Source organism: Myxine glutinosa, chromosome 9 (genome assembly GCF_964187855.1).
Source record: "Myxine glutinosa chromosome 9, kmMyxGlut1.1, whole genome shotgun sequence".
NCBI classification, from domain to species: Eukaryota; Metazoa; Chordata; class Myxini; order Myxiniformes; family Myxinidae; genus Myxine; species Myxine glutinosa.
Window position 1 is genome coordinate 144,778,399 of NC_136269.1, and position 26,271 is coordinate 144,804,669.

A 26,271-nucleotide genomic window follows, 5' to 3' on the forward strand; every position below is an offset into this window, starting at 1 on the left:
GGCAATCCCCATGTGACGCAGAGCTGCAAACTTTCTGTTTGGAGAGCTTTGGTATCCATGTTACGTACGTAAACAAAATCATTTGTGATTGATGCATCATTGGGAAAAACGTCTGTCTGAAGACCGTCACGGTGAAAACAATTAAAAGCATTTTGAAGGTGATATGACTCTCGGAAAAAGAAACAAAACAGGGAAAAAACAAAACTGCACAAAAAAACTCACACAGGTGAGAGAGTTCATTTTTCTTTATTCGTGGTCCTTTCCTTGCAGGTTGTTACAGATAAAATGAGAACAGTTTTTGGAAAACCCTTTTGGTTGTACGCATGATGCTTTGGTTAAAACCACGAGTACAATCGCAAACAAATCGCATCCTTCAATACTTGTAAACCAATCAATCAGCCAGGATCGTCGTCCATTGGGACTCTTCTTAAACCATCAATCGGGTCAAGGCATGCATCAAATCAAGAACGGTAAACCTTTACGATTCCGACTTCATCCACCAACACAACATTCCTGGGAAAACTTCCTGAGCTTTCTTCCTGCAAAAGGTTTCAAATCTTAAGAGTGAAATTGAATAATCAGACCTAGCTAATGATGCAGGGATCCTCTGCAGAGGTGTGAATCGTGCCAGCCAGCAGACATGAAATGACCACCTTGGTCATGTAGTTGGCTGTTCCTCGTTCCCCGATCGGTGGTGTATTGTAGAACTCGTGGAACATCTCCTTTTGTAAAACATGGTAAATGGCAATGATAAGGGGAATGAATGGTCATCATGGTAAGTTTTTATTCACATCACATAGGGCCTTATGTGGTGTACATATTGGGCCTGCTGTGGCATATAGAGGGCCTTCTGTGACACATATATAGGGCCTGTTGTGGCATATATATAGGGCCTGTTGTGGCATATATGGGGCCTGCTGTGGCATATATAGGGCCTGTTGTGGCATATATGGGGCCTGCTGTCGCATATATAGGGCCTGCTGTGGCATATATAGGGCCTGCTGTGGCATATATAGGGCCTGCTGTGGCATATATAGGGCCTGTTGTGGCATATATATAGGGCCTGTTGTGGCATATATAGGGCCTGTTGTGGCATATATAGGGCCTGCTGTGGCATATATAAGGCCTGCTGTGGCATATATAAGGCCTGCTGTGGCATATATAGGGCCTGCTGTGGCATATATAGGGCCTGCTGTGGCATATATAGGGCCTGCTGTGGCATATATAGGGCCTGCTGTGACAAATATAGGGCCTGCTGTGACAAATATATAGGGCTTGCTGTGGCATATATAGGGCTTGCTGTGGCATATATAGGGCCTGCCCTGTAGGGCCTGTTGTGACACACATATAGGGCATGTTGTGGCATATATAGGGCCTGTTGTGGCACATTTAGGGCCTGCTGTGATACACATATAGGGCCGGCTGTGACACACATATAGGGCCGGCTGTGACACAAATATAGGGCCTGCTGTGACACACATATAGGGCCTGCTGTGCCATATATAGGGCTTGTTGTGCCATATATAGGGCCTGCTGTGGCACACATAGGGCCTGTTGTGGCACATATAGGGCCTGATGTGACACACATATAGGGTATATTGTGGCACACACAGCTAAAAATAAAAAACAAACAAACAAAAAAACAGGCAAGGAACGGCTTGCTCGGCAAGTACTAGGTAGCTCCTTGGTAAATGAACACCAGCTGGGTTTCCTCCCTTTCATTTTAGTATTAAACAGCAGTAGCGATTGTTTCAAAAGGTAATCATACGTGTTTGTAGTTTATAATATTTATTGGTTGTCCCACAAAACACCACGATAAGCTATTTATACACGTTAACATGGCGTTTATACAAGGAGGAAAACCCCCTTGTGGAGAGGGCAAGTGAACTCACGACAACCTCCATCATGTGACCCTTAGCTCCTCCTGTCAAATTTGGTTGAGGTTGGATCAGCAACGAGCGAATGTATCGGGATCAGACAGACACCAAATTGTATATTTTAGTGTGATGAGGAAAGTTGAGTTATCCAAGGTCGACTAGAACTGCATGATGTGGAAAGTTGAGTTATCCAAGGTCCACTATAACTGCATGATGTGGAAAGTTGAGTTATCCAACGTCGACTAGAACTGCATGATGTGGAAAGTTGAGTTATCCAAGGTCGACTATAACTGCATGATGTGGAAAGTTGAGTTATCCAAGGTCGACTAGAACTGCATGATGTGGAAAGTTGAGTTATCCAAGGTCGACTAGAACTGCACGATGTGGAAAGTTGAGTTATCCAAGGTCGACTATAACTGCATGATGTGGAAAGTTGAGTTATCCAAGGTCGACTATAACTGCATGATGTGGAAAGTTGAGTTATCCAAGGTCGACTATAACTGCATGATGTGGAAAGTTGAGTTATCCAAGGTCCACTACAACTGCATGATGTGGAAAGTTGAGTTATCCAAGGTCCACTACAACTGCATGATGTGGAAAGTTGGGTTATCCAAGGTCGACTATAACTGCATGATGTTGAAAGTCGAGTTATCCAAGGTCCACTACAACTGCATGATGTGGAAAGTTGAGTTATCCAAGGTCCACTACAACTGCATGATGTGGAAAGTTGGGTTATCCAAGGTCGACTATAACTGCATGATGTGGAAAGTTGAGTTATCCAAGGTACACTACAACTGCATGATGTGGAAAGTTGAGTTATCCAAGGTCGACTATAACTGCATGATGTGGAAAGTCGAGTTATCCAAGGTCGACTATAACTGCATGATGTGGAAAGTTGAGTTATTCAAGGTCGACTATAACTGCATGATATGGAAAGTTGAGTTATCCAAGGTCGACTATAACTGCATGATGTGGAAAGTTGAGTTATCCAAGGTCGACTATAACTGCATGATGTGGAAAGTCGAGTTATCCAAGGTCCACTATAACTGCATGATGTGGAAAGTTGAGTTATCCAAGGTCGACTATAACTGCATGATGTGGAAAGTTGAGTTATCCAAGGTCGACTATAACTGCACGATGTGGAAAGTTGAGTTATCCAAGGTCGACTATAACTGCATGATGTGGAAAGTTGAGTTATTCAAGGTCGACTATAACTGCATGATGTGGAAAGTTGAGTTATCCAAGGTCGACTATAACTGCATGATGTGGAAAGTCGAGTTATCCAAGGTCGACTATAACTGCATGATGTGGAAAGTTGAGTTATCCAAGGTCCACTATAACTGCATGATGTGGAAAGTTGAGTTATCCAAGGTCCACTACAACTGCATGATGTGGAAAGTTGGGTTATCCAAGGTCGACTATAACTGCATGATGTTGAAAGTCGAGTTATCCAAGGTCCACTATAACTGCATGATGTGGAAAGTCGAGTTATCCAAGGTCGACTATAACTGCATGATGTGGAAAGTTGAGTTATCCAAGGTCCACTATAACTGCATGATGTGGAAAGTTGAGTTATCCAAGGTCCACTACAACTGCATGATGTGGAAAGTTGGGTTATCCAAGGTCGACTATAACTGCATGATGTTGAAAGTCGAGTTATCCAAGGTCCACTACAACTGCATGATGTGGAAAGTTGAGTTATCCAAGGTCCACTACAACTGCATGATGTGGAAAGTTGGGTTATCCAAGGTCGACTATAACTGCATGATGTGGAAAGTTGAGTTATCCAAGGTACACTACAACTGCATGATGTGGAAAGTTGAGTTATCCAAGGTCGACTATAACTGCATGATGTGGAAAGTCGAGTTATCCAAGGTCCACTATAACTGCATGATGTGGAAAGTTGAGTTATCCAAGGTCGACTATAACTGCATGATGTGGAAAGTTGAGTTATCCAAGGTCGACTATAACTGCACGATGTGGAAAGTTGAGTTATCCAAGGTCGACTATAACTGCATGATGTGGAAAGTTGAGTTATTCAAGGTCGACTATAACTGCATGATGTGGAAAGTTGAGTTATCCAAGGTCGACTATAACTGCATGATGTGGAAAGTCGAGTTATCCAAGGTCGACTATAACTGCATGATGTGGAAAGTTGAGTTATCCAAGGTCCACTATAACTGCATGATGTGGAAAGTTGAGTTATCCAAGGTCGACTATAACTGCATGATGTGGAAAGTTGAGTTATCCAAGGTCGACTATAACTGCATGATGTGGAAAGTTGAGTTATCCAAGGTACACTATAACTACATGATGTGGAAAGTTGAGTTATCCAAGGTCGACTATAACTACATGATGTGGAAAGTTGAGTTATCCAAGGTCCACTATAACTACATGATGTGGAAAGTTGAGTTATCCAAGGTCCACTATAACTACATGATGTGGAAAGTTGAGTGATCCAAGGTCCACTATAACTACATGATGTGGAAAGTTGAGTTATCCAAGGTCGACTATAACTGCATGATGTGGAAAGTTGAGTTATCCAAGGGCCACGATAACTACATGATGTGGAAAGTTGAGTTATCCAAGGTCGACTATAACTACATGATGTGGAAAGTTGAGTGATCCAAGGTCCACTATAACTACATGATGTGGAAAGTTGAGTTATCCAAGGTCCACTATAACTACATGATGTGGAAAGTTGAGTTATCCAAGGTCGACTATAACTGCATGATGTGGAAAGTTGAGTTATCCAAGGTCGACTATAACTGCATGATGTGGAAAGTTGAGTTATCCAAGGTCGACTATAACTGCATGATGTGGAAAGTTGAGTTATCCAAGGTCGACTATAACTGCATGATGTGGAAAGTTGAGTTATCCAAGGTCGACTAGAACTGCATGATGTGGAAAGTCGAGTTATCCAAGGTCGACTATAACTGCATGATGTGGAAAGTTGAGTTATCCAAGGTCGACTACAACTGCATGATGTGGAAAGTTGAGTTATCCAAGATCGACGATAACTGCATGATGTGGAAAGTTGATTTATCCAAGGTCCACTACAACTGCATGATGTGGAAAGTTGAGTTATCCAAGGTCGACTGTAACTGCATGATGTGGAAAGTTGAGTTATCCAAGGTCGACTATAACTGCATGATGTGGAAAGTTGAGTTATCCAAGGTCCACTATAACTGCATGATGTGGAAAGTTGAGTTATCCAAGGTCGACGATAACTGCATGATGTGGAAAGTTGAGTTATCCAAGGTCCACTCCAACTGCATGATGTGGAAAGTTGAGTTATCCAAGGTCCACTATAACTGCATGATTTGGAAAGTTGAGTTATCCAAGTTCGACTATAACTGCATGATGTGGAAAGTTGAGTTATCCAAGGTCGACTATAACTGCATGATGTGGAAAGTTGAGTTATCCAAGGTCCACCAGAAATGCATGATGTGGAAAGTTGAGTTATCCAAGGTCCACCAGAAATGCATGATATGGAAAGTTGAGTTATCCAAGGTCCACTATAACTGCATGATGTGGAAAGTTGATTTATCCAAGGTCCACTACAACTGCATGATGTGGAAAGTTGAGTTATCCAAGATCCACTATAACTGCATGATGTGGAAAGTTGAGTTATCCAAGGTCCACTATAACTGCATGATGTGGAAAGTTGAGTTATCCAAGGTCTACTATAACTGCATGATGTGGAAAGTTGAGTTATCCAAGGTCCACTACAACTGCATGATGTGGAAAGTTGAGTTATCCAAGGTCCACTACAACTGCATGATGTGGAAAGTTGAGTTATCCAAGGTCGACTATAACTGCATGATGTGGAAAGTTGATTTATCCAAGGTCCACTACAACTGCATTATGTGGAAAGTTGAGTTATCCAAGGTCCACTACAACTGCATGATGTGGAAAGTTGAGTTATCCAAGTTCCACTATAACTGCATGATGTGGAAAGTTGAGTTATCCAAGGTCCACCAGAACTGCATGATGTGGAAAGTTGAGTTATCCAAGGTCCACTATAACTGCATGATGTGGAAAGTTGAGTTATCCAAGGTCGACTAGAACTGCATGATGTGGAAAGTTGAGTTATCCAAGGTCCACTATAACTGCATGATGTGGAAAGTTGAGTTATCCAAGGTCCACTATAACTACATGATGTGGAAAGTTGAGTTATCCAAGGTCGACTATAACTGCATGATGTGGAAAGTTGAGTTATCCAAGGTCCACTATAACTGCATGATGTGGAAAGTTGAGTTATCCAAGGTCGACTATAACTGCATGATGTGGAAAGTTGAGTTATCCAAGGTCCACTATAACTGCATGATGTGGAAAGTTGAGTTATCCAAGGTCGACTATAACTGCATGATGTGGAAAGTTGAGTTAACCAAGGTCCACTATAACTGCATGATGTGGAAAGTTGAGTTATCCAAGTTCTACCATAACTGCATGATGTGGAAAGTTGAGTTATCCAAGGTCGACTATAACTGCATGATGTGGAGAGTTGAGTTATCCAAGGTCCACTATAACTGCATGATGTGGAAAGTTGAGTTATCCAAGGTCGACTATAACTGCATGATGTGGAGAGTTGAGTTATCCAAGGGCCACTATAACTGCATGATGTGGAAAGTTGAGTTATCCAAGGGCCACTATAACTGCATGATGTGGAAAGTTGAGTTATGCAAGGTCCACTATAACTGCATGATGTGGAAAGTTGAGTTATCCAAGGGCCACTATAACTGCATGATGTGGAAAGTTGAGTTATCCAAGGGCCACTATAACTGCATGATGTGGAAAGTTGAGTTATCCGAGGGCCACTATAAGTGCATGATGTGGAAAGTTGAGTTATCCAAGGGCCACTATAACTGCATGATGTGGAAAGTTGAGTTATGCAAGGGCCACTATAACTGCATGATGTGGAAAGTTGAGTTATCCAAGGGCCACTATAACTGCATGATGTGGAAAGTTGAGTTATCCAAGGGCCACTATAACTGCATGATGTGGAAAGTTGAGTTATCCAAGGTCCACTATAACTGCATGATGTGGAAAGTTGAGTTATCCAAGGTCGACTATAACTGCATGATGTGGAAAGTTGAGTTATCCAAGGTCGACTATAACTGCATGATGTGGAAAGTTGAGTTATCCAAGGGCCACTATAACTGCATGATGTGGAAAGTTGAGTTATCCAAGGGCCACTATAACTGCATGATGTGGAAAGTTGAGTTATCCAAGGTCGACTATAACTGCATGATGTGGAAAGTTGAGTTATCCAAGGTCGACTATAACTGCATGATGTGGAAAGTTGAGTTATCCAAGGTCCACTATAACTGCATGATGTGGAAAGTTGAGTTATCCAAGGGCCACTATAACTGCATGATGTGGAAAGTTGAGTTATCCAAGGGCCACTATAACTGCATGATGTGGAAAGTTGAGTTATCCAAGGGCCACTATAACTGCATGATGTGGAAAGTTGAGTTATCCAAGGGCCACTATAACTGCATGATGTGGAAAGTTGAGTTATCCAAGGTCCACTATAACTGCATGATGTGGAAAGTTGAGTTATCCAAGGTCCACTATAACTGCATGATGTGGAAAGTTGAGTTATCCAAGGTCCACTATAACTGCATGATGTGGAAAGTTGAGTTATCCAAGGTCCACTATAACTGCATGATGTGGAAAGTTGAGTTATCCAAGGGCCACTATAACTGCATGTGGAAAGTTGAGTTATCCAAGGTCCACTATAACTGCATGATGTGGAAAGTTGAGTTATCCAAGGTCCACTAAAACTGCATGATGTGGAAAGTTGAGTTATCCAAGGTCCACTATAACTGCATGATGTGGAAAGTTGAGTTATCCAAGGTCTACTATAACTGCATGATGTGGAAAGTTGAGTTATCCAAGGGCCACTATAACTGCATGATGTGGAAAGTTGAGTTATCCAAGGTCCACTATAACTGCATGATGTGGAAAGTTGATTTATCCAAGGTCCACTATAACTGCATGATGTGGAAAGTTGAGTTATCCAAGGTCCACTATAACTGCATGATGTGGAAAGTTGAGTTATCCAAGGTCCACTATAACTGCATGATGTGGAAAGTTGTCTCTTCTGCTGTGTGGTTTATCCCATCGCTGTTTCTATTTGATGAACAGAAACATTCACACAAACTTATCTCGAGTTCCTATTCAATGTGATTCTGCGGAGGAAACGAGGCACGACTGACATTGAGCATTAGATCCCATTTTCCTTTTGCTTTGTAAACGACGAACAATCAAATTCTCAGCCTCACCTCACTTCCTTTGGTGGTTAACACACTATTATCAGCTCTCAGTTGTTTAATCCATTATCTTGTCTGCCGACACAGACAGACACTCACCTTCACAGAGACTTGTATCCCATTCTAAACCTCCAGGTGATTCGTTTTGTACACAACTATATACGCATGTTGCACTATCTGGGCAGCACCCACCTGCCAATCTTTTATATCACTTCCTCGATCATGGTGAAACTCTCTCACAGCCTCCCGCACAAGATGGTCCAGGTCCATCTTTTCCTGGAAATGCACCTCAGGGTTTCTTTGCAGCATGATGGAAATCACCATCAATAGCTGTAAGGAGAGTGGGGCAGGGGAGGAAGGGCAGAGGAGGTGGGACAGGGGAAGTGAGGCAGGGGAGGTGGGGCAGATGAGGTGGGGAAGCAGAGGTGGGGAAGGAGAGGTGGGGCAGGGGTGGTTGGGCAGGGGAGTTGGGGCAGATGAGGTGTGGTTGTGGAGGTGGGGCAGGGGAGGCGGGGCAGGGGATGTGGGGCATGGTAGGTGGAGCAGGAGAGGCACGGCAGGGGAGGTGTGGCAGGGGAGTTGGGGCAGGGGATGTGGGGCAGGAAAGGTGGGGCAGAGGAGGTGGGAAAGGAGAGGTGGGGGCAGGGGTGGTGGGGCAGGGGAGTTGGGGCAGAGGAGGTGGGGCAGAGGAGGTGGGAAAGGAGAAGTGGGGGCAGGGGTGGTGGGGCAGATGAGGTGGGTCAGGAGAGGTATGGTAGGGGGGTTGGGGCAGAGGAGGTGGGGCAGGGGAGGTGAGGAAGGGGAGGTGGGGAAGGGGAGGTGGGGAAGGGGAGGTGGGGCAGGGGAGGTAGGGCAGGGGAGGTGGGGCAGGGGAGGTGGTGAAGGGGAGGTGGGGCAGGGGAGGTGGGGAAGGGGAGGTGGGGCAGGGGAGGTGGGGCAAGGGAGGTGGGGCAAGGGAGGTGGGGCATGGGAGGTGTGGCAGGGGAGGTGGGGAAGGGGAGGTGGGGCAGGGGAGGTGGGGCAAGGGAGGTGGGGCAAGGGAGGTGGGGCATGGGAGGTGGGGCAGGGGAGGTGGGAAGATTACCAAGAAAGATCTCATCATCCAGAGAATTCCATTTGAGCAGTTTCTTTCGGACATTCTCTTATAAGGAGGATGATAATTAATGGAAGTGCTTCTTGGTTAAAAAAAGAGCATCCGTAATAAATTGTTGGCATCAGTAACCATGAGAACTGTGCAATGAGAACATGCTGAGGGAAGTAAACCGCAGAAAACAAAACTTCCGCACCTCCACTATAATCTGCCGATACTCAGGTACTTGGATATGTTGCAGCATCTTCTCCACAAGCAGGGAAAAGTTCATCTCGTACATCATCATGTCCGAGAGAGTTGGTTGCTGGAAACATGGGTGGGTTCGGTAGAAAAATGAGCTCTTTGCTCACGTGATTATGATGAATTTTGGAAACGATGGGATTCCACCCAAAACGTTGGGACTATGATGAGGCCTTTGTGCTGCAAGTCCAAGTTTAGACAACAACTTAACCTGTGCGCAACAATATTGTTCACCTGCTTTTGCTTCTGTGTTTTGTTATATCAAATTAATGTGATTTCTCATGAGTTTATTTCCTGTACAAATGGAAGCAAAATAAAAAACATGCCAGAAAATCGCCACCAATGTGATGCACACCTGGGGCAGGTATCTCCCGCAGACTATCATGCCTTTGGGTGTTCGTTCCAGGATTTGCCACACGCGATCATAGAACCCTCTCGGCGTGCGGTTCAAGGCTCCGTCCAGGTGTCTTCTGTCCTTCCAGCACCTTATGGATCGAGGAAAATCAAACGCTTAACACAATACGTGATGTTGGGATGAGGGAAGTCATTGTGGGGGATTGAGGTGAGCTTGAAGACTCAACAAAATCCATGGTGTTGTATTGAACATCGTTAAGACAACAATGAGGTGGAAGGAGAGACCTTTGCTCTTTCTGGAGGTGAAGCACATCCAGGAGAAGTTGTTTGACAGCACTGGGAGCGAGCTCGTTCAAATCCTCATGAGGTTCAACATTGGAATCTTGGTCTGTTGAATCATCCCGGCTGCTCGTTCGTACTTTTAGCAGATGGTTCATTGCATGGATAATCCATCTGATTGGATTGGAGGACATTATTAACACCTGGGCAAAATGTTGCTTCATACATGAGTGTAACATGCTCAGGTAGACAAGGTGAGGAGCTCACTGTGGCTGTTGAAATTTATTGTTTAGCAACACGCACCTTGTGTGATCTATAATACTGGATCCTTTCTTGAGCAGAAGAGTAAACACTGCCAATGTTATAACCAAATGAAGTAATGGAGGAAAATAAAAACTGAGAATAGTGAACGGTAAACGCAGCAAGTCATCCGATCCGTTTGAAGTTTACTTCACACCTCCAATCAAATATGGTCCAAGATGGTTCATCTCAGTGACTTGAGATGGGTAACAAGGTACTACTGATGAACAACTACTGATGCTTACCAATGGTTATTCACTGGCGGCACCAATTATGCTTTGATTTGGAAAAGACAACAAAATATTCTCTAATTTCTCCAGTAATATATGATCCAAGACCCTTTCCTGGTGCATTTCAGTTGTGGTGTTGATAACGAAGTCAGGTGAGGGACCTGTGAAGAGGTAATTTTACCCAATCCTGAATTGCAGAATGCCATCACAAAGAGCTGGAGAATTGGTGATGATCCAGCCCACGTGAATGACCAACTCCTGAAGCATCGCCGGGGCACGGGGGTCGTCGCTCGGACAAACGGAGTAGACCAGTTGCCTGGCTACCGCAGGTGATACTGGGTTAGCAATGGTGACTTCTGTACCTCCGCCAAACACACCCAATGTGAGCTGTTGAGGTTCGGAGGAAAGGAACGACCGCACGTTGGAGTTTACATCAATTGTCGAGGTTATAATGAAGTTAAAGAGTTTTTGGACTTGGCCTTTGTCCAAGTTTGTTTTCCATTTGTCCTAGCTTTGTCCAAACCTGTTTTCCATGTACGACAATGTTGGTGATGGAGGGAGCGAGGTTGTCCACTGTTTTCCCCAGGAGGCCTGTTGTTTGACGCACTAATGACCTGTTGTTGGGGTTGGACAGAAAGTCTCACAATTAGCTCATATTATCCACATAAAACCACAAATCAGAAAGATTTAAGTATAAAGTTTCTAAAGGACTGACACAATCTGTCAATTTCCCGACCCGGATCTCAATCAACGGAGCATATTCTCTTCTGGACTTGGTTATGACTAACTTCCCTGAAAATGTCTGCTGCTCTTCTTCTGCTCCAATCGGCTCATCTGATCATGTGCTTGTTAAAGTGGACATCTCTCTGACCATCCTCAGGGAGCCTGCTCAGCGTCGACGAGTCTGGCATTTCACTCAGGCCAACTGGCACGGTCTTCAAGCAGCCATCAATCATCTGGACTGGTCTCCCATCTCTACCACCTCTGACATCAACTCATCCTGGGAATGCTTCCAAAGTAAATTGCTCTCTCTCATGCACAGATTTATCCCATCTCGTCTTCAGTTGTCATACACTTCCTCCCATCCATGGAACACAGAATCTTATGTTGAGGCCATTGCCCAGAAACAACTTGCTTTCGTCTCCTGGAAAGCAAATCCAACGGAAGGAAATCTCATTTCCTTTCACAAAGCCCGAAACAAGTGTGTGTCCACCCTCAGGAGAGCCAGGAAACAATATCTCTCCATTCTCAGGACAGAACGCTCTTATGTGTCTCCCTCTTCCAAATCCTGGTGGCGTCTGGTCAAATCTGTTTCTGGTGTTTGTTCCCCCTCCATCCCCTCCCTCACCTCAAACGGCCAGACGGCTGACTCCGCACGTGAAAAAGCTGAATGCCTCAACTCTGTGTTTGCCTCTAAATCTTGTGTCCCAAACCCATCCCTCTCTGTACCCACCATACCCAGTCGTACCCAGCTGCTCCTGGACTCTGTGTCTTTTCCTCCTGACAAGGTGGAAAAGTTTCTGTCAACCCTCGACTCTGATTCTGCAACTGGACCTGACGGCATCAGCCCACGGGTTCTAAAATCTTGTTCTTCCGCTCTTTCACTCCCTCTCTCTGTTCTCTTCACCCTCTCTTTTGCTCAATGTCATCTGCCATCTGCTTGGAAATCTGCCAACATCACCGCTTTGCACAAAAAGGTGCAAAAACAGATCCCAGCAACTACAGACCAATCAGCCTTCTCCCAATTATCAGCAAAGTCATGGAATCCATCATTGCTTCAGATATGAAATCTTTCCTCTTCTCCAATGGCTTGATCTCTGATCATCAATTTGGTTTCAGACCTGGTCACTCTACTCTGGACATGCTGCTTCTGCTTTCTCAACAATGGATGGAGGTCCTCAATGCCAAACAGGAAATTAGAGCTGTCTCCCTTGACATATCACGTGCCTTCGATACGGTCTGGCACGCCGCTCTGCTCACCAAACTCTCCTCTTTTGGTATCCATGGAAATCTCCACACATGGCTGGCGGACTTCCTCTCTGGTCGTAGTCAACGTGTGGCCCTGAATGGGTTTCTCTCATCTCCTCTTCCTGTTCAGGCTGGAGTTCCCCAAGGCAGTGTTCTGGGCCCTGTGCTTTTTCTGGTCTTCATCAATGATCTCTCTGACTCTCTTGAAAATCCTCTCTATCTCTTTGCTGATGACTCTACTCTCTGTCGCTCCATTCTTCATCCCTCAGATCGGCAGTCTGCAGCCTCCTCACTCTCTGCAGACCTTGACAAAATCACAGACTGGGCAAACAAGTGGAACATGTCTTTCAATCCTGACAAATCTCACACTCTTACGATGTCTCTCCGAAAAGACCGACTGGACAACCCTCCCATCCACTTTCTGAATAATCCTCTCCAATAAGTTCTGTCACTCAAGCTTTTGGGTCTCACTATCTGCCATGATCTTTCCTGGGAAAACCACATTTCAAATCTGGCCTCCAAAGCCAGTCGCCGACTGGGCATCCTCTGTCATGCGAAGTCCTTCCTTGGCACACCTGAGCTCCTCACCACATACAAGGCTTTCATCCGCAGCTCAATGGAATACTGCTCTCCCCTCTGGGCTGGTGCTCCTGCCTCACACCTAGCTCGTCTTCACGCTGTTGAAACCAAAGCATTCAGAATCATTGGAATCTCCCGCGAAGAAGCTAACTCCAAGGGCCTCTCACTCACTCCCCGCAGGCAGGTTGGTGGTCTTTCCGTCTTCTACCGAATCCTCTCTGGCCTTGCCCCCCTCCCCCCCCCCCCCCCAGGTCTCTCTGTGCTCTGTCCCGCAAATATTCCTACAGGTCGCACAAGATCTGCCTGCAACCCTCTTATGGTTAAACTGCCAAAATCAAGACTCTCTGCTCACCTTCACTCCTTCATTCCTCTTTTCTCCCGCCTCTGGAACAAACTCCCTCACTCTCTTCAATCCCACTCCACCCTCCAGGTCTTTAAAACGTCTGTTCACCACCATCTCTTATCTTCCCCCATCCAAAACCTTGATCTTTTCTATCCCCGCTAATTTCACCCCAATTCCACTTTTTTGAAATGCCAACTTCTGTCCTGGAAGTCCTTGGTGTCCTTGTGTTTTATATTTCTCCCTCCCCCCCACCCCCCCTTCCCACACCTCCTCCCCCCAAGCCCTCTCCCTCCCACACATCTCCCTGCTCTTAAATGTTGTGTGCTCTCAAGTGTTTGTGTGCTTCCCCTTCTCTTGTCTTCCGCTCCCTCTTTTTATATATTTTGTTTGTCTGGTTGATTTGTTTGTGAAGTAAATGTCAGCTCTTTCACGAGCCTCGATTCAGAATACAAAAAAGAAAAGAAAAAAAAAAAAAAGCTTTAAGTATAAATTCTACGCTCGCCTCACCACACGTCACTTCAGAGGCACGGGCTTGTTTTAACTGAGGACCTGAACTTGACTTGTGCATTGTTTCAAAGCATTTCCTCCAGCTGTAGTTCATGTGTGCTAATATTCCCGGGGATGGTTTTCAAAATCTCAGTGGGGTTCTTCTTCATCATTCCCTTTGCTCCAATTATCACTGGTACAATTTCGATGCTCTTCAGCTTCCAAGATCTCGTGACCTCATTTTTCAGGTTCTGGTATTTGGTCAATATCTCAATCATCAATGCTGTCTTTTCATTTTTGTTCCTGAGTACAATGTCCGGATGCAATGCTTTGTTTTCCATGTTCACGTTTGATGGAATCATCATATGATTATATGGAGAAGGCAAATTAATGATTTTGTCAAAAGGTCAAAGGTCAGCATCACATAAAATCATCAATTTTATCCAATTAACCTGAAATTTTAAGAATTTGCATATCGGGTCATTGAATTGGTCCACTAATCAAAAGGTAGGAGTCAATTGGTTTTTTTTAGATCAAAAGGTCAAAGGTCAAGGTTGCATAAAATCATCAATTTTGGTCCAATTGACCTATTTTAAGAATTTGCATATTGGGCCACATAAATAGTTCACTAATCAGAAGCTGGAAGCTCTTTTTTTTTTAGATGTAAAGCTCAAAGGTTAAGGTTGCATAAAATTATCAATTTTCATTTTGTATTTTAAAAAAAAGTGCTTACATTATTTTGAGCATCTGGAAGAAGAAGAAGAAGTCTAAATACAAACGGACGCGGATGGACTTTTAATCTCCAGATGCTTTCTAGTTTGTAATTTATTTGTAATCCAAAAAGGCCCAAGTTGTCTTAAGCTCTAAATGGTCAAGAGTCAAAGCTGGTCTAATGTGTCTCAAGCATTTTGCAGGTCTTTGGGCTCTTAAGGGTCTTTGTGGTATTTCATGGTATTCAGGGTCTTTTGGGTCCAATAGGGTCTTTACGGTCTTATGGGTCCTCTGTGTCTTTTGGGTCCTCTGGGTCTTTGGGGTCTTTTGGATCTTCAGCGTTTTTTGGGACTTCTGGTCTTTTGGGCCTTCGGGTATTTTGGGTTTTTCAGGGTCTTGGTGGTCTTTTTTTTTCTTTTTTTCTTTTTTGTATACTGAATCGAGGCTCGTGAAAGAGCTAACATTTACTTCACAAACAAATCAACCAGACAAACAAAATATATAAAAAGAGGGAGCGGAAAACAAGATGGGGAGAGAAGGGGAAGCACACAAACACAACATTTGAGAGCAGGGAGATGTGTGGAAGGGAGAGGGCTTGGGGGGAGGAGGCGTGGGAAGGGGGGGGGGGGGGAGGGAGAAGTATAAAACACAAGGACACCAAGGACTTCCAGGACAGAAGTTGGTATTTCAAAAAAGTGGAATTGGGGTGAAATTAGCGGGGGTCGAAAAGATCAAGGTTTTGGATGGGGGAAGATAAGAGATGGTGGTGAACAGCTGTTTTAAAGACCTGGAGGGTGGAGTGGGATTGAAGAGAGTGAGGGAGTTTGTTCCAGAGGTGGGAGAAAAGAGGAATGAAAGAGTGAAGGTGAGCAGAGAGTCTTGATTTTGGCAGTTTAACCATAAGAGGGTTGCAGGCAGATCTTGTGCGACCTGTAGGAATATTTGCGGGACAGAGCCCAGAGAGAGTTGGGGGGGGCAAGGCCAGAGAGGAGTCGGTAGAAGACGGAAAGACCACCATCCTGCCTGCGGTGAGTGAGTGAGAGGCCCTTGGAGTTAGCTTCATCGCGGGAGATTCCAATGATTCTGAATGCTTTGGTTTCAACAGCGTGAAGACGAGCTAGGTGTGAGGCAGGAGCACCAGCCCAGAGGGGAGAGCAGTATTGCATTGAGCTGCAGATGAAAGCCTTGTATGTGGTGAGGAGCTCAGGTGTGCCAAGGAAGGACTTCGCACGACGGAGGATGCCCAGTCGGCGACTGGCTTTGGAGGCCAGATTTGAAATGTGGTTTTCCCAGGAAAGATCATGGCAGATAGTGAGACCAAAAAGCTTGAGTGACAGAACTTCTTGGAGAGGATTATTCAGAAAGTGGATGGGAGGGTTGTCCAGTCGGTCTTTTCGGAGAGACATCGTAAGAGAGTGAGATTTGTCAGGATTGAAATACATGTTCCACTTGTTTGCCCAGTCTGTGATTTTGTCAAGGTCTGCAGAGAGTGAGGAGGCTGCAGACTGCCGATCTGAGGGATGAAGAATGGAGCGACAGAGATGGAGTCATCAGCAAAGAGATACAGGATATAGTTTGTGGTATCCTAGGATACTATTTACGACAATCCTTGCGGAGGCAAATAAAGGATGTTGCGGTTGTGATTTCCAAACTCCATGTCATGATGCATTGCAACCACATCAAACCACATGCTTGTGCATTAGACCGCTCACATTGAGGTGCACATGATGTGATCAGTAAAACATGTCTCGTCTGTCTTAAGGGTCTTAAAAGATTTAAAGGGTCTCAGCAGTATAATCGGTCAAAAGGTGTATTCCAACATTACGTAATTAATAGATATATAGTCACATAGCTTCACGGACTGTGTTTTTCAGTTTTATATATATATAAAGAATAAGAATACGTTTTGGTCACATATACATACATACATAACCATCCATGTACGTTTGCCCCATTATAATAAGATGTGAAATGAATGAATGAATGAACGAACTAACTCACCAGAGCTTTTGTTTACCAGCTCGTCTGTATACCCTTTCAAGTTCATCTCTTACTGTGCCTGCCAGATAAATGAGGGAATGGGATGTGGGAATAATATTGAGGATTCATGATGAAAACATTTAAAGTGAAAAACAACCACAAGGAAGTGAAATTATTGCTCTAACATCAACAAATACATATTTACTGTGTTATTGTTATCTATCTATAATTCCAGTAATCTCTGTGTGTGTGTGTGTGTGTGTGTATGTGTGTATGTCTGTGTGTTTGTCTGTGACCGCTGTTTCTCGACGACCACGGGTCCGATATACTTGAAACTTGCCAGGTATATTGCTGGGGACCCGAGGATGTGCCTTTTCAAGGTTTCATATTAATCGGACAAGTAGTTACCGAGCTATGTCCAAAAAACGATTCAACCAATCACAGAGCAGCGAGCTATCACGTGTGCCGAACGTGGCGAACAGACTCTGCCTCGGACGGCACATTTGAGAGCGTATTCATTTATTTCACGTTGGCAAACTATGTTGGCGTTAAACTATGTTTTAAAACTAATTAAAACTAATTTGCGATTCATCGTAACTGCGATATGCGACCTTCCGGACAGTCAAATGAGGACGTCACTTCCGGACTTACGGATAGTCATAGTGACGCTGAACGTGGCGAGCAGACGCTGCCTCGGACGGCACATTTGAGAGCGTATTCATTTATTTGACGTTGCAATCTGTGTTGATTGTTGTAAGGTACGATCGATTGTAGTACATACATATTTATATTTTGTACATATTCATTACGGGCACGTCACGGGTACGGGTACGGTACGGGTACGGTACGGTTACGGGTACGCCACGTACGGGCACGTCCTAGTCTATCTATAATTCCACTAATCTCTGTGTGTCTGTGTGTCTGTGTGTGTGTCTGTGTGTTTGTCTGTGACCGCTGTTTCTCGACAACCACGGGTCCGATATACTTGAAACTTGCCAGGTATATTGCTGGGGACCCGAGGATGTGCCTTTTCAAGGTTTCATATTAATCGGACAAGTAGTTACCGAGCTATGGCGATTTCTTTACCAAACTCCGCAAGCCGTTCGCTTTGGACCAAACCATTGCATGTAAATAGAGGGGGGGGGGGGGGGGATTGTCACCGTACTCGCAAGCCGTTCGCTTTGGACCAAACCATTTCATGTAAATAGAGGGGGGGGGGGGATTGTCACCGTACTCGCAGGCCGTTCGCTTTGGACCAAACCATTTCATGTAAATAGAGGGGGGGGGGATATAATTTTAGATATATATATAGTACGGGCATGCCCTAGTCTATCTATAATTCCAGTAATCTCTGTGTGTCTGTGTGTGTGTCTGTGTGTTTGTCTGTGACCGCTGTTTCGCGACAACTACCGGTCCGATATACTTGCAACTTGCCAGGTATATTGCTGGGGACCCGAGGATGTGCCTTTTCAACGTTTCATATTAATCGGACAAGTAGTTAGCGAGCTATGTCCAAAAAACGATTCAACCAATCAGAGAGCAGCGAGCTATCACGTGTGCCGAACGTGGCGAACAGACTCTGCCTCGGACGGCACATTTGAGAGCGTATTCATTTATTTCACGTTGGAAAACTATGTTGCCGCTATGTTGGCGTTAAACGATGTTTTAAAACTAATTAAAACTAATTTGCGATTCTTTCGCTTTCCTGCGCGTTTGTGCATGCTATGGCGATTTCTTTACCAAACTCCGCAAGCCGTTCGCTTTGGACCAAACCATTTCATGTAAATAGAGGGGGGGGGGGGGGGGATTGTCACCGTACTCGCAAGCCGTTCGCTTTGGACCAAACCATTTCATGTAAATAGAGGGGGGGGGGATATAATTTTAGATATAGATATAGTACGGGCATGCCCTAGTACAGTAAATAAGGATATAGTTTGTGGTTTCCTAGGATACTATTTACGACAATCCTTGAGGAGGCAAATAAAGGATGTTGCGGTTGTGATTTCCAAACTCCATGTCATGATGCATTGCAACCACATCAAACCACATGCTTGTGCATTAGACCACTCACATTGAGGTGCACATGATGTGATCAGTAAAACATGTCTCGTCTGTCTTCGATTACCGACTTGACGATAAACCGCCTGACAATCTAATGTCATGAGACCTATAAGTGATACATTGTACTGGGTGGAGTGAATACTGGTGGATGGAACCAACAGGACGTTGACTGAGGTTTGCTAAAGCCGCTGTCACACCTTGACGTTTTAGCCAGCGTATGCCGACGTATGAAAAATTTGGCTCCGTTAAGAGCACGCTGAAGCACGCTGGCATACGTCGTAGTACGCCGAGCTCGTCGACAAATTTCGTGCATGCACAAAATTTGTCGACGTATTCCAGCGTATGACTCACACCAGCACTCAATTTTGATACGTCGGCATACGCTGGCTAACTCGTCAAGGTGTGACAGGGGCTTAAGCACCTGCAGGAAGCAAAGGAGAAACTGATGTTTTTGGTATTAATCCTTCATGGGCAAAATATTGAGATGCGTTGTCTAATTCTTAAAATGCGCTCCATTTGAATAGTTATCCTGTCCCTTTGCAATCACTGAGTGTGTGTTGTCTGTCTGTGTCTGTCTGGGCCATAACCTTTTTTCCATTTGAGTTTTGTCATCAAATTTTCAACAAAGCTTTATTTTGAGAATATGGAGAAGACAAATTAATATTTTGGTGAAAAGGTCAAAGGTCAAAGGTAAAAGTTGCTTCACATAAAATCATCGGTTTACGTGCAATTGACCTGAAATTTTAAGAATTTGCATATTGTGCCAGTGAATTGATTCACCAAATTGATTCAGAGGCCAATTGTATTTACCTGCGACATGTCACAGGTCTACAAGAGCTTCGCGTTGCTGCTGTTGTAACGGGTCTTGTTGAGGGTCAATTTTTGAAATGTGCACCCATTGGTCGGACAGCTGCCAGACCCCACCCACACCTGTCGCTTGACTCCACCCACCATAGCACCGAGACAAATATGGTTGCCATCTTGGTTTTCTGGTGGGCCTAACACATTAGGCCTGGAGGTCTCTGCTGATTATATACTGCCCGGGTTTGTTGATTTTCATTGGTTTTGTTGGGGTCGAGTGTTATTGGCGATAAGGAACCCAGAAAAATCTAATCATATGTCGAATAATATTGAGGTTTAATGAAGCCTGTCAGAAAGCACGACAATTAAGCGTTACATTACGTAATGAAGCCATTACGCAAATTACGGAAAAAATAGTGTTAGCTAATTTTTAAACGGCCCCATGCTGTGATTAAGGAATCTGTGACTGTGTGACGAATCGGCTCGTTCTGATATAACCGTGAGGAGGGTGACGTGGATGAGATGTGGAGTTAATGTTTTAATAGCGCATTAAATGTGTTTGTTTCCCAATAACGCTGTTCATCTTTTAAGAGCGCTGTTCATCTTGTTCATCCCTTTCTTTCTCCGCTACCACTCATCGTTACCTGCACTTTCTCCGCTACCACTCATCGTTACCTGCACCCCCGGTTGACTTTCTCCCTATGCCCTGCTGTTGGCATCTCCCCGTCTCCTGCTGTCCCCTTTGCTATACTATGTTCTGATCTATTCTGTGTCCTAGATCTTCCACAAGCCTCGACCTTTTATTGAATCATTCTTGTTTTAGGTCAAAGGTCAAGGTTGCACAAATCGTCAATTTTCATCTGATCGACTTGAAATTTGGACATGGTTTGCATATTGGGTCACTGAATTGGTTCACCAATAAAATGTTACAAGCCGATTGTTTTGAGGTCCAAAGGTCAAAGTCCCAAAATCGTCAATTTCCATCTGATCGACTTGAAATTTAGCAGGGTTTGCATATTGGGTCACTGAAGCCTATTGCTTTTGAGGTCAAAAGGTCAAGGTCACCTAAAATCGTCAATTTGTTTTTTTAAACCTGTTTTTGTAATGTTTAGCATACAGAAGAACAAGAAGTCTGAATACAAGGCAGATGTGGATGGGCTTTTCATTTTCAGATGCTTTGTAGTTCTAGTTGTGTTTTGTGCAGCTGTTGAAAACTCGGTGGGATTGCCTAAAATATAACCTTAAACATATATACATATCGAATCATGTGGTACGCATATCGAATCATGTAGTACACATGTTGAGTCATGTGGTACACATATGGTACGGATGTCACGTGTTATGGATATCGAATCATGTGTTATGCATGTTGAACACCCTTCCCCTGACTTGTAACGTGAGCACGTTTTGGCAAGATAAACCTTTTTAATGCATATTGTAAGGTATTCAAGGTGTTAGATCATAGGTATTTTACGAGTATTTATTCTTTACGACAAAAGGTCCTGTACCAACACTGGTGAGGAAACTTTCTCCTTCTTTTTTCATGAGAAGTCCAAGCAGATTCACTTGATTTTCCAGGGAATGCACTTCCTGTAAAAATAAAAAAAGGGAAAAGTTGTTTTTTCCACAATGAGAAAACTGTTCAATCAATTTCCAATAACCTGTGCATTAACAAAATGTCTGTGGCCAAAACGAATCCCGGGATTGTTTTTTAACATTACACACGAGGATCAAGCATTCCATCAGACTGTAAATCCTGATTGTTCACGGTCACCGTTAGCTTCGTGAGGATGTCATGCGTTGAGAGCTCAGCCATGTCACGTGACGTCAAAGCCTCCTCGGCGTCACCTTGACTTGGTCCCGCAGTGATGGACATCCTCTTGAGTTTCTGTCTGGTACTTTTCTCCAACTCCACAAAGCTGCGAAAGGTGAATTCCCTGCCGGAGAGCTGGATGTTAGTTCATCCTGGAGGAATAGTCCACATAGTGATTGACCAATTATTTAGTAATCACCCTTATTTCTGTGCTTTTGCACGTTTCCTATGCTTTTTGTACACCGCTCCTTTCCTATGCCATCTCCAGGCGCTGCATGACGTCATTGCCGGGCACCGAAGGGGGCTCGCCAGTGACGCACATTGAAAGGGAGTACTCCGTTTTCACTCCGGTTTCTTGTTTTCTTCTTTGTTTTCTCGTCATCTTTTGAGCTAGGAAGCTGAAATTTGGGCAAAATAGTGAGCAAGTACTTTGACAAAAACGGTATTTTTTGTTTTTTGATTAATCAATTAATTGATTAGTTATTTAATTATTATCGATTCATTAAGTACCTATTTATTTCCTTTCTCATTTGGCCAATATCTCAGGCACCTTTTAAGCTAGGAAGCTGATATTTGGACATGATGACCGGTGACCAATTGATGTGGCTATAAAGGATATTTTTGATTTATTGATTAATTAATCGATTAATTATTCATTAATTAATCAATTAATTATTATTTTTTTAAAATTTATTAATGACTTATTTAATTAATTTTCAAAAGGTTACAGCTTCGGATGAAACACTGGTGGATTAGTTATTGCTATTAGCCAATTGATTAAGAAAATATTGTATGAATACTGTTTATTGATTTTAATTATGCAATTAAGAAAATCAATTATTGTACACCTCTCCCACCCAATACAGTGTCTACGCGCTGCATGGCGGTATTGCCAGGCGCCGAAGCCCCGGAAATGCCGCACTGGAGGATGTTATTTATTTATTTGGCATGGGGGGGGCGGTGTACTTTGAATGTATCCTGTGCTCGTTCTTGATCTTTTTGATGTAAATCATCTCGAGATATCTCGTGGAAGGCACGACATAAGTAATTTCTTATTGCAAGCAAAGAGCCCATCCTTGCAGATGGGAAGAAGGGGAAGAAGAGGAAGCAGGACTTGGAATATGTATATGATAAGGCTGCTGTAAGACACACAGACGTCTTCCCTCGAAGGGATAGTGTGGGATTAAAAGAGGCTAACATAGGGGATACATATGGTTTAGGGGTAGGTAAAAAGAACCAGGAGCCGGTATTTTTTAGTAAAACCTTTAGTGGAGTGCCGTCATGTGCAATTCAGGCTGGGGAAACATCCCCTAGAAATGAAACACGTGCGAGTCACAAGCACAATGTACAATGAAGTAAATCATCCGGAAAACGAAGGATCTTTTAGACCACGTCGTCGTCGTTGCCGTCTATACGCTTCTTCCATTTGTTTTTTTTAGATGTTTATTCGTTTATCATTGTCGATACGTATGATCTACAGTGTCTTACTTGCGAAAATCCAAGATTTTTCAAGTATATTGGTTGGATTTGGTCTCGCTGTTTGTATGTCAATCGCCTGCAGGTCACAATTTGAAACTAATCGTCATGAAACTTTACTAAGCTGTAGAGGTAGTCACAAGTGAGAAGCCTATTGATTTTGAGGTCTCAGGTCATCTTGGGGTCAAATTTCTAAAATCGTCATTTTTCATCCGGTCGCCTTGAAAGTTGAACAGGGTTTGCATATCGAGTCACTGAACTGGGGAACCAACTATTTTTGAAGTCAAAAGGTCAACTGAAGGTCAAACTTCTAAAAGAATCAATTTTCATCTGAAACATCGTCCATTTTCATCCGATTGACTTGAAATTTAAACAGTAATTGCATGGTGCCTTACTGAATTGGGAAACCAACTATGTTTGAGGTCAAAAGGACAAAGGTCAAACTTCCAAAATCATCAATTTTAATCTGAAAAAATCATCAGTTTTCATCCGAGTAACTTGAAAATTAATCAATTGCAGAGTGCATCACTGAATTGGGAACCCAACTATGTTTGAGGTCAAAAGGACAAAGGTCGAACTTTCAAAATCATCAATTTTCATCTGAAAAAATCATCAGTTTTCATCCGAGTAACTTGAAAATTAATCAATTGCAGAGTGCATCACTGAATTGGGAAACCAACTATTTTTGAGGTCAAAAGGACAAAGGTCGAACTTTCAAAATCATCAATTTTCATCTGAAAAAATCATCAGTTTTCATCCGAGTAGCTTGAAAATTAATCAATTGCAGAGTGCATCACTGAATTGGAAAACCAACTATGTTTGAGGTCAAAAGGACAAAGGTCAAACTTCCAAAATCATCAATTTTCATCTGAAAAAATCATCAGTTTTCATCCGAGTAGCTTGAAAATTAATCAATTGCAGAGTGCATCACTGAATTGGAAAACCAACTATTTTTGAGGTCAAAAGGACAAAGGTCAAACTTCCAAAATCATCAATTTTCATCTGAAAAAATCATCAGTTTTCATCTGAGTAACTTGAAAATTAATCAATTGCAGAGTGCATCACTGAATTGGAAAACCAACTATTTTTGAGGTCAAAAGGTCAAAGGTCAAACTTCCAAAATCATCAATTTTCATCTGAAAAAATCATCAGTTTTCATCCGAGTAGCTTGAAAATTAATCAATTGCAGAGTGCATCACTGAATTGGGAAACCAACTATGTTTGAGGTCAAAAGGACAAAGGTCGAACTTTCAAAATCAGCAATTTTCATCTGAAAAAATCATCAGTTTTCATCCGAGTAACTTGAAAATTAATCAATTGCAGAGTGCATCACTGAATTGGAAAACCAACTATTTTTGAGGTCAAAAGGTCAAAGGTCAAACTTCCAAAATCATCAATTTTCATATGAAAAAATCATCAGTTTTCATCCGAGTAACTTGAAAATTAATCAATTGCAGAGTGCATCACTGAATTGGAAAACCAACTATTTTTGAGGTCAAAAGGTCAACTCAATGTCAAACATCTAAAAATCATCCTTGAACTCAGAACCTTCCTTAATAACATTTTCATTCTTTCATGACATCCAGAATATTTTGCTTGTAGTTTCGCACTCGTATTTCACTTTCTTAATTTCACACTTTCACCATTCTTAAAAAGGTTCCAAACATTTACTGCACGTATTAACGGATTTACAATAAAATACTCAATGAGACCTGAATCGAATGAATTTTATACAAGAATCATTGTATTAACCCGGAAGCACGTGTTCCCCATGCAACATATAACAAGCGTTTATGTAGCAATATTATATAACCAGCGTCATTTAAAATCGTCACAAGCGTCATTTAAAATCGTCATAAGCGTCACATCGCCACCGTCTTGCTTTCGGACGCCTCTTCTTATTTTCTACCTGATTGGTTGGTTACCTGGCATAGCAACGGCTCATAAGGATTTCCTCAACCTAAAGGATTTCCTAAGGGTTGTTTATATAGCAGCAATCAAAGAAATCTTTCGATAATGCTTCAGTCACATTTGGCTCGGCGCCCGTAGGGTCTAAAAAATCTACGGCCACTAGCAATTATAGGGCGGCCGCAGTATTTCCACGGTCACACAATGTAGCAGTCACATATGTCTTTATTTTTCGGGTAGCCGCACGGGGTATTTAGAAATTGTGGAGACTGAAAACGTGGGGGTCGCACGGTGACCTTAGGGCGTCCCTGCGGCGGCCATAGAATTTTCAAGGTAGCCTCAAGGTGCCCGCAAGGCGACCGCGGGGGGGCCCTAAGGCGAACGTGCGGCCAGACGGACGGTAACGAGTGGGTATATATACTGTGTTCAAAAAGTATCCGACCTTTATTTTTCGTGCGTAAAAAAAAAGAAGCTAGGGAGGCGTTGATTGGTGCACGTATGTAGGCGATCCTAATGCGCACGCGTGAATTTTTTCCCACCTGCAGAAGCTGTCATTCGACGGCAGACCGCCGATGAGTGAGGTCATGTAAGCGAGCACCGTCGGATTTTCGTTTTTGACAAAATGACGGAAAAACTTGAACAACGCTACTGCATCAAATTTTGTGTAAAGCTTGGCGATTCCCAAGTGGAAACGATCCGCAAGATTCAACACCGTTCATTCCATTATGAAGGAGGATTTGGGCTTCAGGAGAATCTCAGCAAAGTTCGTACCAAAGCTGCTAACGATTGAGCAGAAGCAACTCCGTTTGGAGATCGCACAGGACATGCTGGAGACTGTGAACAGCGATCCCAGCTTCCCCAACACAGTGGTCACTGGCGATGAGTCCTGGGTTTATGGGTACGACCCAGAAACCAAGTTGCAGTTTTGATGCAAGTTTGATGAAACACAAAATTTGATGCAGTTGCGTTGTTCAAGTTTTTCCGTCATTTTGTCAAAAACGAAAATCCGACGGCGCTCGCTTACATGTCCTCACTCATCGGCGGTCTGCCGTCGAATGACAGCTTCTGCAGGTGGGAAAAAATTCACGCGTGCGCATTAGGATCGCCTACATACGTGCACCAATCAACGCCTCCCTGACTTCTTTTTTTTTACGCACGAAAAATAAAGGTCGGATACTTTTTGAACACTGTACGTATACCAGTTCTTTTTCATCTATCTATAATTCCAGCAATCTCTGTGTGTGTGTGTGTGTGTGTGTGTGTGTGTGTGTGTGTGTGTGTGTGTGTGTGTCTGTGTGTGTGTTTGTTTGTCTGTGACCGCTGTTTCTCGACAACCACGGGTCCGATATACTTGAAACTTGCCAGGTATATTGCTGGGGACCCGAGGATGTGCCTTTTCAAGGTTTTAAATTAATCGCAGAAGTAGTTACCGAGCTATGTCCAAAAAACGATTCAACCAATCAGAGAGCAGCGAGCTATCACGTGTGCCGAACGTGG

At 43.5% G+C, this 26,271-nt stretch overlaps 1 protein-coding gene across 4 annotated transcripts in view; it reads right to left on the reverse strand.

Annotated features, from left to right (window-relative positions):
- Positions 1–230: 230 nt before the first annotated feature.
- LOC137434832 (phosphorylase b kinase regulatory subunit beta-like) overlaps positions 231–26,271 on the reverse strand; it is a 335,447-nt gene continuing 309,406 nt past the window's right edge. For all 4 annotated transcript variants that reach the window (XM_078785025.1, XM_078785024.1, XM_078785027.1 and 1 more), the window contains 10 exons: positions 21,352–21,514; positions 21,086–21,167; positions 16,737–16,794; positions 11,172–11,262; positions 10,830–11,035; positions 10,125–10,292; positions 9,841–9,970; positions 9,442–9,549; positions 8,348–8,485; positions 231–722 (listed from right to left, as the gene is read on the reverse strand). In XM_078785025.1, the coding sequence (XP_078641151.1) occupies positions 585–722; positions 8,348–8,485; positions 9,442–9,549; positions 9,841–9,970; positions 10,125–10,292; positions 10,830–11,035; positions 11,172–11,262; positions 16,737–16,794; positions 21,086–21,167; positions 21,352–21,514 (1,282 nt within the window). In that variant the 3' untranslated portion in view covers positions 231–584. The remainder of the gene's footprint in view (positions 723–8,347; positions 8,486–9,441; positions 9,550–9,840; positions 9,971–10,124; positions 10,293–10,829; positions 11,036–11,171; positions 11,263–16,736; positions 16,795–21,085; positions 21,168–21,351; positions 21,515–26,271) is intronic.